Below are 16,952 nucleotides of genomic sequence, written 5' to 3' on the forward strand. Positions count from 1 at the left end.
TATCAAGTGTTAATGCTCAGGGAAAATTCTCAAGTAGTTAATAATGCAACTGTCTTGCTGTTTTTAAATAATATTGTAGTGGCTAGATCTGCCTTCTGCAGTGCTATAATGTCCAAAAGTTATGGATGGAGTTAGAAAGTTGGCTGTCAGAAGTTTTACAATATAAATGTACTTTTAGTCCGTCTATATGCATATTCTGAGGTACCAGAATGCAATAGAAAAGAATCACCTTTATAAGAAAGCTAAGCATGCATATCATCACATTTGCGTAGTGGCATAGAGCAGTAGAGTAGAGGCACTTACAGAAGTTACATACATGGGAAGAAAATGTTGTGGCCTAGTGTCCGGGAAATGTTGGGCCTTTGTCACGACTTCCACCGAAGGTGGCTCCGGAGGTCGTCGTCGCCGGCCTACTAGCTGCCACCGATCAATTTTTCCTTTTCATTTGTGTCTGTCTGTTGTTGTTATCACCTGTGTCTGATTAGTTAATTTCAGTGGGTTTATTAATTAACCTCCGCTGCCTGCTAGTCTTTGTGCGGGATTATTTTGCTGTGTTAGCTGTTAGGGGTGCGTGTTTGCGCCACAGGGTTTTTTCCCTCGCGGTCGTTGTACCGTTGGTACTGTGTTAGGAGTAGAGGTTTCTCCTCCGTGTGTTTCGTGATTTTTCCCGCCTGTTGTTGGTGGGTTGGGACTTATAATAAACGACTGTGCAAACTGGAATTCCTTGCTCTCCTGCTCCTGACTCTGCACCTACCTCTTCTTAGGAGGCACCTAACAGCCTTTTATAAAAGCATTTCATGCAATTCTACGTCATTTTACACGACCGGAGACTTTGGCATAATCGTTTTTAATGCTGCGTTTAAAAAAACTGGGAATTATGAGTTGTGAAAGTCTCCGACTTCAGTGTGTTCAAGACAACTGAGAAATCGGGGAAAAACAAGTTCTGACTGGGAAATTTCGTTTTGAAAGGGCATCCAACTCAAAATTATAGTCCAAAAAATGCTAGTTTCGCTGACTCACCCAATGATGCACAGCTCACTTGCTGGTGATGGCATATGAGTTCATGGCAAAAGCCTTTCTGTCTCTCGCTCTCTCGTTTTACTTGGTAAAACAATATTTGGAAGTTGATCTGATTGCTGTTGGCAATGCTGGACGCACGATGTCTATAGTGTTGCAGGGCAGTAAGCATGATGCGATGTTAATTGCTTAATTCACTCAGGAACCACGCCTGTGTGAAAGCACCTGCTTTCAATATATTTTGTATCCCTCATTTATTCAAGTGTTAAGTCCATTTTTGGGGCAATTACCTGTATGTAGCCTATCAAATTATATGCATATTTTTTCTCCTGTATAATTTCACAATTTATTCTAATTTTGTACCACTAGATGGCCAAGTAATCCCTGCTATGCAGTCCCTGTTAGAATTACACACCTATTAGGCCTACATGTACCCTACACCTTAAGACACAACTACAACAGGTGAGGTCTAGAGCCTAACTAAATTTTGTCTTCTACTCTTCACACATGCATATTCATGCACAAGTGTGTGTTTGTGTGAGAGAGAGATCATTAGAAAACTAAAAGATAATTACTTGTCACATTGGAATGAACTAACCAAAAAAACAGAAATTGGAATGCTATTTGGCCCTAAACAGAGAATAGTACCCAGTGGCAGAATAACTGATCACTGTGACTGATCCAAAATTAAGGGATTCTCAGTTTCCACAAAATGAGGTGGAAACTAAGCTGCACTTTCTAACCTCCTGCCAAATGTTTGACTGGTTTTTAAAAATGTAACCTTTATTTAACTAGGCAAGTCAGTTTAGAACAAATTTGTAATTACAATGACGGCCTACCAAAAGGCAGGGACGGGGGCTGGGATTAAAAATAAATTAAATCAAAATATAGGACAAAACACATATCACGACAAGAGAGACAACACAACATTACATAAAGAGATACCTAAGACAACATAGCATGGCAGCAACACAACATGACAACAACATGGAAGCAACACAACATGACAACAACATGGTAGCAGCACAAAACATGACACAAACATTATTTGGCATAGACAACAGCACAAAGGGCAAGAAGGTAGAGACAACAGTACATCACGCAAAGCAGCCCCAGCTGTCAGTAAGAGTGTCCATGATTGAATCTTTGAATGGAGAGATTGAGATAAAACTGTCCAGTTTGAGTGTTTTTTGCTGCTCGTTCCAGTCGCTAGCTGCAGCGAACTGAAAAGACGAGCAAGCCAGGGATGTGTGTGCTTTGTGGACCTTTAACAGAATGTGACTGGCAGACGGGTGTTTTATGTGGAGGATGAGGGATGCAGTAGATATCTCAGATAGGGGGGAGCGAGGCCTAAGAGTGTTTTATAAATAAGCATCAACCGGTGGGTCTTGCGACGGGTATACAGAGATTACCAGTTTACAGAGGAGTATAGAGTGCAGTGATGTGTCCATATAAGTTGCATTGCCAATGCCAATTAGAGACACATATTTCCCTCAGATTACACGGACCCACAAAGAATTTGAAAACAAATCCTATTTTGATGAACTCCCTTATCTATTAGGTTAAACACCACAGTGTGCCATCACAGCAGCAAGATTTGTGACCTGTTGCCACAAAAGGGCAACCAGTAAAGCAAAACATCCATTTTAAATACAAACTATATTCATCTGTCTAATTATTTTCGCTTTTGTACTTAAACTATTTTCACATTGTTACAACATTGCGCATAGCCAGAAGGATAACATTTGAAATGTCTCTATTCTTTAAGAAACTTTTGAGAGTTTAATGTTTACTGTTAATTCCTGATTGTTTATTTCACTTTTGTTTATTTTCTATTCCACTTCCATTGGCAATCTAAACATGTTACCCCTGCCAACAAAGCCTTTTGAATTGCATAGAGAGAGAGAGAGAGAGAGAGAGAGAGAGAGAGAGAGAGAGAGAGAGAGAGAGAGAGAGAGAGAGAGAGAGAGAGAGAGAGAGAGAGAGAGAGAGAGAGAGAGAGAGAGAGAGAGAGAGAGAGAGAGAGAGAGAGAGAGAGAGAGAGAGAGAGAGAGAGAGAGAGAGGGCGGAGCAGTGGAACAGGGGAGTGGGCAAATTTCTGTGCAGATTTAAGTATTCCCAAAATGTCGCGATAAGGAAGCTTCCTATATACAGAGCTCACGTTCTAGGAAGTGGATAGCCTACAAAAAAAATCATTTCAAGGGATAGCAAGTAGAAAACAAGGTAACATTAAATGAGTGTAGGTGGACTAGGCCTAGGTTACTTCAGAGACCTGAACAGTTTCACTTCAAGCAACACCTGGTGGACCGTCGTTCACTTTTTTGACATGATTTAGCCTATATTCTTGTTTAATTAGCCTACAGTGTAGGACTAGCACAACAATAGCCTAATAGTCGTATCTTCGTCATCTTTCTTCTGTTGGAGCTAAAGTAGGCCTACAAGTCTCATTTCGTAGTTTTAGCAATTGTCACAACTAGGTTACTTTTAACTTTGTAACAAACTGTTGCTTGTCAAATTTGGAAACAATAATTTATTGCATTGTTACAACTATCGCAGCTCTTTGTTTTCACTCGAATGAGCTGGAAAGGTATACAAAAGAATGACTTGGCTAATGGCAAGGAAAGAGGGCAGAAAACATTGTACGCGACATAAAACGATTTTGAGTCGAAATTAGACATTCCATATTTAGCTCGAATTTTGAGTCATCAACCACATCTGCCTGTCAAAAATCCTCTACAAGGCGTGTAAATTAGCAATCCCATTGGTTTTGCACAGCTACAGAACACCGATTGGATATGACAGTATTCTCACATCCGATTGGTCAATTGTGGAGATGATGTGCTTTAGTTGGCTTGAGGAAACGTCAATCAGATTATAACCTTCCTCCCCTGATTGCGCGAGCGTCAGAATGCTAGTATTGTCTATGGGCGCGGCATCACTTCACAAGCTATCATATTAGTGCATTGTTTTCCGGTGTTGGTTAATGTTGCTTTACTGCTACATAGTCTCAGGTTTTCTATCTGCGTTCATATTCACAGGTTTGTAGCGGCGTGCAGCGAGTGAGGGTATTTGTGCTACTCGGAGTGACTGGTCAGACCAGGGGGAAAACGGGACCGGTTCTGTTCTTTTTTTTCTGACATTGTTTATCATTTTCATCATTCCTTTGAGGAATAAACTCAATTGAAAGACTTCAGAAGGGTACTTGTGCATTCATCAACACAGCATACAGGTGTTCCAACAATCCTCACCATGGAGGCCATTGCCAAATACGATTTCAAAGCCACTGCAGATGATGAGTTGAGTTTTAAGCGTGGAGAGACGTTGAAGGTAAGCAGCCCATTGCTTCACTATTTATATTCTTAAGAAATGTGTCAGATATTTTTCCTTTGTGGTTATTATTAGGCCTAGTTATTACACTATTTGCAATAGCCTCTTACCTTTTTGTTGTTGGTCATTTTGTGTCTTCATATTCGACACTCCTGCACAGTAACTGGTTTTAAGGACATTATCTAACAACTTGTAACCAGTAAGACCCCTAATTCACTTTAATTGGTCAATTTAATCAAGTATTTTCTAAGAGATTTTACCTTTTTTCAAAGGTCTATTTATTATGATAGACCTACAGAATGAGAGGGAATATAAATATAAACATGTTGCAGGTTGTTTGTTGTCCTTTGGTTCCAACACATTGAATGAGGGGCAGCTAATGTCTTTGCCAATGGCAAATCATATGGTAATCGGTGTCATGGGTTCAAGGAAAAGTTCAGCGATTGTTTCCGTACAGATATGGAAAAGGATAGCACTGGTAGTCTTTGGCAGGACACAATTCTGTCTTTCTCACATCCTATAACAAGCATCCTATACTGTACGCCACATTTTACATGCAGTCGTCATTTTGTGTGGAGAACCAGAATGAGCAACCCCAAAATTTGTCTTTGTAGCCTATATGACAAAAAGTTTTAGTCAAAGAAATGCTACAAGAGGAAACCGAATGCGACTGTAAGTAACCCTCCCCCTAGTTTGTTAAAAACTACGCTTAATAACCTCTTCCATTGAATCCTTTCATTATCCTCAGTAGTTCAGCAATATTGGACTTCTTCTGTGGTTAGACTGTGGACTGTTTTATTATGCTGAAACAGGACGTCTCCAGTATCATCCTTGGCTTCTATACATTTTCCCTCACTCAGTCAGAAACGGAGAAGGAAGGAGAGCTAAAGAGAGGATGAGCTGGCAGTATGTTTCCAACCACACCCCTTCCCTTGCTGGGATTATGACAGCTCCTTCATTTCAGTGTCAGAACTGTACGTTAACAGCTCTGCTTCAAGACATGCTATAATGGTTATAACAGCTCTATTATAGCAGAACTTTTTGTGACAACTGCATGCTGACACATGACTGCCTGCACTGCAATCATAATACTGGTGTCAGTTCGGGTTAAAACCATATGCAAAAAAAACCAATATGCAGTAAAGAGAAGATTGAGAGTGAAGTGTGTGTTTCTGAGGTAAACGGCTGGTTGTGGTTGTGTGCAGTCTTGTCTTCTTTCCAGTTCCCTCTTTCAGCTGGTGTTTTGAGAACGGTCTGGCCCTGTGCTCTGTTCTCCTCTACTCCGGCAATGTACCCCGGCAACGCCACGTTCAGAGGCAGAAACAGATCCGGCGAACCAGGACAGGAATACGCATTCATATCTCCTCGAGAGAAACATCAGTTGAAGATGTTCACACTAGAAACAGGAACAAATCTGATCATGTGGCCTTAAAAGGAATATGGCCGCGAGCTGTGAAAACAGTGAACAAAGTTATCAGTCAATTTGTTGCCTGAGTCAACCTCAGTTCATCATGCAGCGGCTTTTGCACTTCAAAGAGAAGCAGTGTTCGTCACGCCGTTTCTGGCGGCATCTACCGACTTAACAAGTCTGTAACTGCCCAAGAGGAGCATCTGAAGGACAATTGGTGCGATTGCCGATTGGTGATAGGAGGCATGTGAGTGCAGGCTATATTGCGTACAGTATACACTAGTCTAAGTAACTTTTACTATCCGTATAGTACATTCTGTCAGCCAAACCAATGTCCCTCCTGTATTAGCCAAGCTTTTAGCCTGCGTGACAATGATCATAGCATTTGGCAAGACGGCACAAACAGATCTGGGAGCGGGCTATATTCTAACAGCCAGATCAATCGATTTTAATCGTTTTTTTTTTTTCTTGTGTTACCTGATTTGTTCACAGAAGTGAAGCTCAATGGAGAGCGAACATTCTTTATCTCAGCCCTGTAGAAGGGGATGGGGAGTATGCCAGGCAGCTTGCTCCATCCCCTGGGCCTTAGGCTTCGCTCGCTTGGCGAGTACCACATAAATATTAATCGTCCAAGAGTGTGATGTGGTGTGTGGCAACAACTTGCCGGTAAAAACACTACTACACCCGAGGCTATTCTCTCTTTCTTTTTTTCTTTCTCTCCCTGCTCGGTTCTTCCTGCGTAGCATGCATGCATGCATGAACTCCGCCCGGAGTTGCGAAAGGGTTCTGTCGAGTTCCGTTTTTGCAACTTCCCGGAAACGCTCTGCTGACGCAGTCTTGGCTCTTCTGAGTTCATAGAGGGAGAATCTGGAGGGGATTCAGGAACGTCGGCAGTGATCTTATCCCTCCTTTCCGAATTGAATTCTGACCGTGGAGGGAGGATGGCGGGAGAACGGGGCTCTTTGGCACAATTCTCGGGGCCCATAGGTGTCCTCTTCTTAACCACACACTTCAAAGCTTTTGGCCTGGCACTGTGTCAATGCTCCAGTACTGTTCCAGCATGTACTATTACACAAGTGTTGTTACATGGTATTCAGTCAAGTGGCTCTTGTGAAATAGGTCTACTCTCTCGATGAATTGAGGTCTAATGGAGTAAGCCTACTGTCTTGGTGATTTGCTGAGAATTAGAATACAGCCAATGCGTGACGTGCCATGTCCATGATCGATTTAGCTCAGTTCTTGAGATCCCTTTACAATACAGGGGACATTAAGTCCTCATGGATATTTTTAGAAATCTGTGAAGATGAGAGATTATTTCCTCCTAATATGTAGGGTAACTCCCCCATCCCCCACTTTACAAAGGGTGGAGGAGTTTATTCTCTGGAATTGAGTTGTCAGGAAGAGAATGGCAGAAATAAAAAATGCTTACCGCCAGAAGTCTTGTATGATGTCTTGAGTAACACAAACATCTCGGTTTTTCTCATGCATTTAGAAGGGCATGAGAGGAGAGCTCAGTTTTTATTTACGGAGGTTTTTTGATGCAGGACAGACTTTCAATGGCTCTGGGGCATGCAACGTCTCTTTCTCTCTCCCTTTATTTTTTCTGTCAACTGAGGCCGCAGCACAAAAGCCGTGCACCATCAGGTCTAAATTTAGCCTGCAAGCAAGGAGTGGAAAGAAAAACCATCTGAGACAGGAACCTGGTCACGGTCTGCGTGTCTGATGGAGAAGTCCAAAGAGAATGGAGCATCACTCTGGTCAAACAAAGGAGAAGAAGGAAACAACAAACAGCTTTGGTCTCAAATCACCTGATTTGTGTCTGGCTAAATAGTTTTTAGGTAAGTAGCAGCACCTAGCCTGGTCCCAGATTAGTTTTTGCTGTGTAGCCAAATCCTATGGCCATTGTCAATGCCGTTTGGCTAAGGCTATACAGCACAGATCTCAGACCTGCCTGGTCTCACTTTGGCTCTGACTTTTTGGTGCAAACCCACGGACGTCAGTAGTCTGTTTTCCCGAGCTGGCAGTCAGGCACAGAAGGATAAAGAGAGAAAGAAAGAAAGCACTCCACTCTCCCAGAATGCCAGAGGCAGCGGGAGCTAAAACGGGATGTACTGTGAATGTACAGTAAAGTGTCTGTCAACACTAGCTAGTGAACTGAACTCATTCCCATGGCGGATGTTAACCTGGCTAGGTTTCTTAGGACCTTATACACCAGAAGCTGCGTCCTATGGGTCACTTATGTCATGCATGATAGGTTCTTCTGCCGTTTTACCATAGCATTTCTATGTGTATACTAATGAGTGTGTATGGGTGCGTGTGTGGTTGACACTGACTCCTTTGACAGAATGTACAGTATATCAACGCTCCCATTACAAGGTGGAATCACCACTCTATCCAGATGAGTGTCAAGACAAGGGCGATGGAAGGAAAGACAATAGACCCACATTGACTATCCCCATTGAGAGAAGAACAGAACAATCATTAATCCATCTGCCCTTCTCTGTCACAGCTCTTGTCCTTATCTTTGTCCTCCAGAAGGAGGAAATGAAGGTGAGCGCTGCGGCTGGCTGCACTCCTCCATCTCTCCATTTCTCTCCTCTGTTCCCTTCATCCCTCGTTCTCTTCATCCTGCCGACTGAAGCACTGTTGATAGAGAGAACGAGGCCCTGTTTATTTATTTCCCCTGGCAGAAAGAGAGTGAGTGAAAGATTTTAACAAATTCAGGTCCCATGTCAGAGCATGTGACCTGCTAGAGGTGCTAAAGAAGACCGAGGGAGAACAGGTCTAAAGTAAACCCACATTCCTGTGCCAGGCTCTCTCTCGTCACCTCCCGCCAGGTTAGGTTTGAACTAATGTCCGGGTGTTTTAACAAATCGGGCACTCCCCCTATAGGTTAAGTTAGGATGTTCTAACAAATCATGCACTCCCCTCAATACAATGGCAGGGTGTTAAAAACATTTTTGCACCCTCGTCCCCCTGCGGCTACTGCAGCATAGATGATGCTTATTACCCTTGGAAGTGAATCTGACCTAATTACAGTATGAGATCGTCTGACTGGAGGGCTGGCAGTGCACACATGCACAGATATATATATATATATATATACATACATATATATACATACATACATACATACATACATACATACATACATACATACATACATACATACATACATACATACATACATACACAGAGTTGTCTCAGTGTATCTTTGAAAAGTTTACTGCTACTGTCTGACCCAGTCGTAAGGCCAAAGGCTGCTCTTATTACCCCTGTGTTCAGGGACCTTTGCTCTGAAGCCATCCTGGAGCTTTGCTTCCTTGTTTTCCTGCTTGTCCTCCTGTGTGGTTTGGGATGGGTAGATGCCGAGTTCGCTCCACCCTGAGATTTGACAACATCTAAGGAACGAGGGATTTTAAACTTTCAGAAGAAAAGAGTCTTTTCAGGTGTGCTCAGAAATTTCCAGACCTCACAACTTGCCAGAGTTTCATTTTGCATGGGTTGACTTCACCCAGTCTTAATTCTCTCCAGGGCTACAGTAGTTGAGGCTCACCACAACCCACTCCCTACTGCTCTTTAGCTATGAGTGTGATCATGTGCCCGACAGTGTGAAAAGCAAGACCTGTTTTCCTTTCACAGCTAATGCTTCTCTTGACTCTCAGCCTCACAAAACGCATGCAAGCAGATGCATACACACAACTGTGTCAAGCCCACCCTAGAAAACACACGCACGTACAGACGCACACTAAACTAATCCACAGTGGGCTCTTCAACATGCTGTTTTTCCTCAAAGCTGCGATCCCCAACACTGCTCTGTCTAATGCCTCAGAAACAGCCCTCTCACACCACACACAGCCTCTCACCCTCTCTCTCACACCACACACAGCCTTTCACCCTCTCCTCTCTCTCACACTACACACAGCCTTTCACCCTCTCCTCTCTCTCACACCACACACAGCCTTTCACCCTCTCCTCTCTCTCACACCACACACAGCCTCTCACCCTCCTCTCTCACAACACACACAGCCTCTCACCCTCTCTCTCACACCACACACAGCCTTTCACCCTCCTCTCTCTCACAACACACACCGCCTCTCACCCTCTCCTCTCTCTCACACCACACACAGCCTTTCACCCTCTCCTCTCTCTCACAACACACACAGCCTCTCACCCTCTCTACAGTGCTCTTCCAAAGATCCATCTCTAAGCCCAGTCAAATGCTTTAACCATTGATTAAACCTAAACCGGCCTTCTCCCATGTGGGCCAACCATACAATACATTGGCCTGTTAGCTCTATACGGATGGCTTTCTAACTAGAAGCTTTGTTTTCCCTCCCTCCCCTGAGCTTTTAAATAACTTTTTTTTTCACAACACCCTGAAATGGCTCCCTATTCCCTATATAGTGCACTACTTTTGACTAGTCTTATGGGCCCAATCAAAAGTCATGCGCTATATATGAAAATAGGGTTCCATTTTGGATGAACAAGTTGCCTTCTCACACCTCATTTGTCTTTACTGTGATGTCAATAGAGCCACTTCCTGATATTGATTGTTCTCACTCTATTTGTATACTTCAGGGACTGGAGGGAACAGGCTAAATGCTCACTGCAAGATTATTTACTGGTTTGCTTCAATTCCAGGAAAAGCGTAATTGTTTCAGGAACTGTGTGTGCGTGTGTCTGTGTGAGATAAATTAAGCAATTTCTTCTTTCCCATCCTGTAATTTGGCCGTTGTGATGGAACACAATTCCATCAACATAATGTGAGTGAAAACACCCATAACTTTTGCGGTTCCCGAAAGTGGCATTTGTTTTATTTATATATATATACATATATTTGAAGGCACAGACCCTCCCCCGCTCAAGAGCCTGCCTGGCTGCTGCTCTGCTTCGCTCTCCCTCTACAGCTCCGGTTAATAAAGTAGCTAAAAATGAGCCTTTTTTTCCCTCCTACTAAATGTTACAGCATAGTTGCGTTAGTTATTTGTTTAAAAAAAAATCACAAATCCCTTTATGATGATGATCAGGACCTGTTGGTGGTAGTTTTGTGATAGTTGCACTGTGATTTTAAATTTAGTAAGGGAAACGCTTTTTTTTTTTTTTTTACGTCAACAATCCAAATTTCACAGCCATAGTTAAGTTACTACCATAAAGAAGTGAAATATTTGTTCATGATCAGCAAAACAAGCTTACAAAATTGTAGAATCAATTTGCAGGACATGTTTTAGCTAGCTAGATTCTTTACATCCATTGCACTGGGTTTCACAAGATGACAGTCTGGTTTGCTCAGGAGTCTCTAAAACATTCAACACGTATTACAAGTCATACAAATGTCACGTCCACCAGCAAGCTAAATATATGGTTATTTGGCTAATGTTAGCTAGTCACCTTGTTAAATAGCAAATTTCGTAAATTAATTTATGACCAAAAAATATGCATAATCCTTTCCTGCATTAATATATTCCTCTTAACTTTAAATTTTTTGCATGATTTTGTTATGACGTAATAATTACTTAAGTTTGCTTCAATCATAGTATTTTTGCAACTTTAGAGACTTGGGTCACAGTGCTTCATGGTAGTTCTGATAACCACTAGATAGGAAGTCTGCATGTCAATTTGCATCGTTTGGAGGGTCAACTACAGGGCTCAAAGGCACTACCCCTCGCTCAAAGTTGAATTGGAACACCACTTCGACTCGCTGTGACTCGCGGGATGGCACAAAACGGAGGGGGATGGCTGAGGTTGGGGGTAACTGGGATTGAGCCCGAAGAGGCGGAGCGAGAGGGTTTACTCCGCCCATAATCTGTCCACATTTAGAAGATTGTTAATTATTACGCAAGTGAAGTGTTTTTTTGTATGGGGGGCAATGAGAGTTTAGTCAAGATAAAAATGTATTGCTATTGTGACGCTTTTTGATCTAATAGACATTTCAAAATGCTTAGCATGTTACGAGTGTACCGACGTAAGTGTGATGTGAGTGATATCCCCGCAATTTTTAATAAAAAAACTCTTTATATCAGTTGTCCCTGTTGGAACTCGTGACAATCTATGCATATTCATGAGGTTAGCATAGCATCTCACTCTACATTGAAAACAGGCGGTTGACGTCAACACCCCTCACTTTAATATTTTTTACAAAACTATTAAATAACGAGATCTATACACCAATCACCAGAGAGGAATAGACAGGAGCTCGACAGCCTGCCATTCCGCTCTGTGGACAACGAATCCCATTGTTAGGGATTGATGCGTATCCCGTCATTATATCCAGTATCTCTGGTTATACCCAAACTCTAGTTTATTTATTTTATTTTTACCGGGACAGTGCACATTAATCAACGTTTCAGTAAAAGTGCCGGTTTTAGCCAGCCGGCTAATTTTCAACCGCAGTCCCTGGGCAGGTTATTAAAAACAATTACATTATAGACAATCATTGAGCAGTGAGGGCACGCAGAGCAACATAGGACAAGCAAGACATAGCATACAGACAGAGCAACATAGAACAAAAAGCAGCAAGACAAAATTCATAAAAGCAACAAAGTGTTTCCACACCTCACAAGCTACAGACAACATGGAAAGCGGCAATACACAGCTAGGGATTATGTTCACAAATCTGATTGACCTTTAGCCATGTCTTCATGCATTTTGTGAAAGTGTGATATGTGGTGCAGTTATGTGTGTCTGATGGCAGTGTATTCCAGACATGGGAAGCTGTCACAGAGAAAGCGGATTGACTAAAGGTGCTTTTCCTTAAGGAAAAGTCTATATCCAGAGTTTCTGATGAGTTTTGTGACACCACTGCCTCTGAGAAGTAATAGTTAAGATGTAACGATCCTGTTACAATTGTTTCTGTACACATTTGAGCAAAATAACCATATTTTGCAGTTCCAGAAGCCTTGTGGTGTGCTTCGGAGAGTAACCAGGGGAGCAGGGAGAGGGAGAGAGATGGCAACCATGTTGACTCGCAGTGGTAGACATATTGCTCGTTATTCATCTCGTCTGATTACGTAGTATCTGTCTTGACTGCATCAAACTGAGAGAAATTAGCTTAGCTAGGCTAATCGAGACTACATTACTTTAACTGTGCGGTTTCCATTCCTTTCTATAGCAAATCACACCATGCCCAAATGAGCGCGTCCGCAAATTGATTTTGTTCCCCCACACCAAACGCGATCACAGCATGCAGGTTGAAATATCAAACAATCTCTGAACCAATTATATTAATTTGGGGACAGGTTGAAAAGCATTTATGGCAATTTAGCTAGCTAGCTTGCAGTTGCTAGCTAATTTGTCCTATTTAGCTAGCTAGCTTGCAGTTGCTAGCTAATTTGTCCTATTTAGCTTGCTGTTGCTAGCTAATTTGACCTGGGATATAAACATTGAGGTGTTATTTTACCTGAAATGCACAAGGTCCTTGACTCTGACAATTAATCCACACATAAAAGGGTCAACCGAATCATTTCTAGTCACCTCTCCTCCTTCCAGGCTTTTTCTTCTTTGGACTTTATATGGCGATTGGCAACTAACTTTCATAATAAGGTGTATTACTGACCTCAGTTCATCTTTCAATCACCCACGTGGGTATAACCAATGAGGCGATGACACGTGGGTATATGCTTCTATAAACCAGTGAGGAGATGGGAGAGGCAGGACTAGTACCGCATTCAGTGTCACAAATAGAACTGACTTCTATTTTAGAGCTTGGCAACGCAGACGCTCGTTTGCGCACGCGAGCAGTGTGGGTGCAATGATTGAATAACATGTATGTGTACATTTATTTCGCATTCAGAATATTAAGTAGCATCCTACCTGTTGGCTCTCGGTGTTGTAGCCTGTCTTTCTCATTTAACTTTTAGTTCTGTCATTTTAATTCCATCTTCCATTGATTAGCCTAGATATCTGCCACACGGAGCCTCTATCTATGGCTGTAGCCTAGTGCCGGTTTGATGACTTCAGAACAGTACTTCCACTGGTAGTGACTAAGTGAAGGAATTGCGACTGTTAAATGTCAAACTGCTATGGAATGAAAGTCCAGCTTCAGTATTCCTCCAGTTTGAACCACAACCAGAGGATGGGTATATTACGGGCATATTGCTGTTCTCATTTCTTGTTCATATGGTAAGTATGTATTTGTTGCACGAGAAATATAAGGAAAGCTATTACTGCCACCAGTACAGGCATTGTGAAAAACACAAGGCTCGTCGTCAATGAATTGAGTGGTATCCGTTGACAGTTTCTGATGTGCGCAACTGATGTAGTGATGTTCCATTCCCTTGGCCTAATTTAGCTCTCCCTTCCACTAGTTGCTCCATTTTGAGTGCCACTCCTCCAATGAGCGACCCTCTAAGACGAGGGGGAGGGCTAAGGGGAGGTATTTGGAATAAGCCTTCCTCCCTGGTTTAACCTAGTCCTTGCGTGCCAACATGCAGTACAGGACTCTCAACCCTAGTCCTTGCGTGCCAACATGCAGTACAGGACTCTCAACCCTAGTCCTTGCGTGCCAACATGCAGTACAGGACTCTCAACCCTAGTCCTTGCGTGCCAACATGCAGTACAGGACTCTCAACCCTAGTCCTTGAGTGCCAACATGCAGTACAGGACTCTCAACCCTAGTCCTTGAGTGCCAACATGCAGTACAGGACTCTCAACCCTAGTCCTTGAGTGCCATGTTTTTGAATTTACTGACCTGGAAGACCAGCTGTGTTAAATTCAATCACTGAGTTGATCAATTAGCTCAGTTGGTTAAGTATGTTGCCTAGTTGGGACAAAAAGATGGACTATGTAGAGACCCTCTGTTGCCTCATGCTGACTCATCCCCAGCTGGTCTCATCACCGTGGGTGAGTCAGTTGGCATTAGAGTGCTAACATGCTAGGCAGGCACCCCAACATACAGGACTCGTCTTCTGCTCATCTTCCCGATCAGAGTGACTCATTCCTCTAAGTTACCCCTGCGCTCCTTCAGACTAAACAGCAGCATACAGTGTTTTCCACAAGCACATGGAGTAGCCAGCCAGGGTCAGGTTAAGACATTTTTGCCGAACAAGCTTTATTTTGGTGGCCTCTGGTACATTCTAATCCTGGATAGTTTCTGGCTGAAAATACAATCAGAATATAACACTGATCAAATATTTTCACTCTTTTACATTGTTAGTTTCATCAGCTGTTGTGCAATATGATATAAAACACAGGAACAACTTCATTTTGACTGCACTGGGCCTTTAATGCATCCTGTAAGAGTCTGACTTCCACAGGCTTCAGGTATGATTGAAGAATGAAGTAGGTGTTGAACATGGGCTTTGCCACACAGAAAGCAGCATTCTCAAAATGTTCATTAAATCAGTAGACCGACAGTATATATCTTTTGAAAATAAGTATACGTGGCTTTTAAAACAATTCAAAGCCTACCAGTATGCAAATTAGAGAGCCAAATTAACTGCTCTCTTAGCGATGCGATTCGGTAGACTACTGACGAGTCACTCACTTTAACATCATTGTCTGGCGAGTACTAAAAGACTTCATATCAAAAATACAAATGAGATCTTTAGTTTACTTGTCCCGATGCGACACCATGGACATATACAGTAACTACGTTGTATGATTTATGAATGGCAAGGATATATGAGATTGACTTCCTACAGTCAGTTCCACACCTTTTATAAACAATTCAAGCTGGCTGTTCGTCAATCAAAGCACAGTAAAGAGCCTATGCGCCACCACTCCGTGGATGTTTATGAAACACGCCAGGGTCCAACGGTAGCTTTTTTTTCTCACTGGTAAAATTCGTCATGTTGGGCCCTGGAAAAAATCTACTGGCCTGAACAGAATTTCTACTGGCCCGGACAGGGTGTAGTTCTTAAAGGGATAATTCAGTATTTTGGCAATGAATGTTTGAAGGAAGTTGCTAACTAGCATTAGCACAATTGCTAACTAGCATTAACACAATGGCTGGAAGTTTATGGTAACTGCTAGCATGCTAGTAGGTACCTAGCATTAGCTTGTGAAAACTAACTCCGACTTCCTTCATTGCCAAAACCCAGAAGTATCCCTTTAAATGCACTGGGGTCATGCAGGGCCTATAGGTTGGAGGCATGCTTTCTCTCTATATTCAGCTATTAAGAGGCTACATTTGGTGATTATATGTATTAAAAAGCTGTGTAATATAATTTGGCAATGTAAGTCATTACGCTATTCTTTAGAATTGTATTAATTGCATACATTTTTTTCAAAAGTATGTCATTTTGAGAAGATTTGAAAATAGAACGTTGCCTCTGAGTCCAAAAGACATATCGACATGGCTACAGTAGGCTAGCCAAGACTAATTCTACATGTCTTTTTGTAGCTTTCTTTTTGCAGACTATCAACAGTAGCCAGCATATTGCTAGTATGTTTACTTTTGTAAATCACTTTCACTAAAAGAAGACAATAGGCTAAGTGGATTTCCCTGTCATCGCTCACTTTGTAAAGCGTAACCTCGTTCAATAGTTCTCCTCAAAATAGGATCAGTTGCAGTTACCTCTGCAGCATCTGCTCGTCTGTCACCTGGGGTGAGTCAGTTAGCATTACAGCGCTAACTTGTTTATGCTAGCGCTAACATGCCCAGGCCCGGCTGCCTGCTGTGTCTCCTGTGAGGTCGAGAGACATAGTTCGCATTAGAGATACACCAGGGACACTCATCTTCTCTTCATCTTCCCAGCCAGAGTATCAGAGTGACTCATTCCTCCCCTAAGTAACCCCTGCGGTCCTTCACAAGTGGTAGATGTCATACCACTCACTACACCTGTCAGTGGAGCAGGGCAGAGAGCAGGGTAGAGGGGTTAGCTTGTGTTTGTGTATGCTTTCTTCTCCTGCATTAAAAGCTCCTTTCGATTCTGCTTTCTCTCTCAATTGAATGGCTTTATTGGTATGGGAAACATATGTTTACATTTCCAAAGCAAGTGAAATGGATAATAAACAAAAGGTATCTCGCTCTCTCTGTCTCTGCTGACCCTGAAACTCTACTGTTGTTGACAGTTTGTAGACATCGATAGAAAGCCCTCCCAGGGGGAGAGAGTGTCTGAGAGGGGCAATCTGGGTAGACTAGATCCTCAGAGGGCTGTCCCGTACACTGGGCCTCTCTAGTCTGAGTGGGCTATGTTGTGACTGCCTGTCTCAACCTAATGGGCCTGCTCTTTCACACTCTGTCGCTCTTTCTCTCTCT

General features: G+C 42.6%; 1 protein-coding gene across 1 annotated transcript in view; it reads left to right on the plus strand.

The window, feature by feature from the left end:
- The first annotated feature begins 3,534 nt into the window (after nucleotides 1-3,534).
- LOC129839272 (growth factor receptor-bound protein 2-like) overlaps nucleotides 3,535-16,952 on the plus strand; it is a 32,480-nt gene continuing 19,062 nt past the window's right edge. Inside the window, exon 1 of the mRNA XM_055906581.1 lies at nucleotides 3,535-4,344. Coding sequence (XP_055762556.1) covers nucleotides 4,267-4,344 — 78 coding nt within the window. The 5' untranslated portion in view covers nucleotides 3,535-4,266. The remainder of the gene's footprint in view (nucleotides 4,345-16,952) is intronic.

Source organism: Salvelinus fontinalis, chromosome 40 (genome assembly GCF_029448725.1).
Source record: "Salvelinus fontinalis isolate EN_2023a chromosome 40, ASM2944872v1, whole genome shotgun sequence".
NCBI classification, from domain to species: domain Eukaryota; kingdom Metazoa; phylum Chordata; class Actinopteri; order Salmoniformes; family Salmonidae; genus Salvelinus; species Salvelinus fontinalis.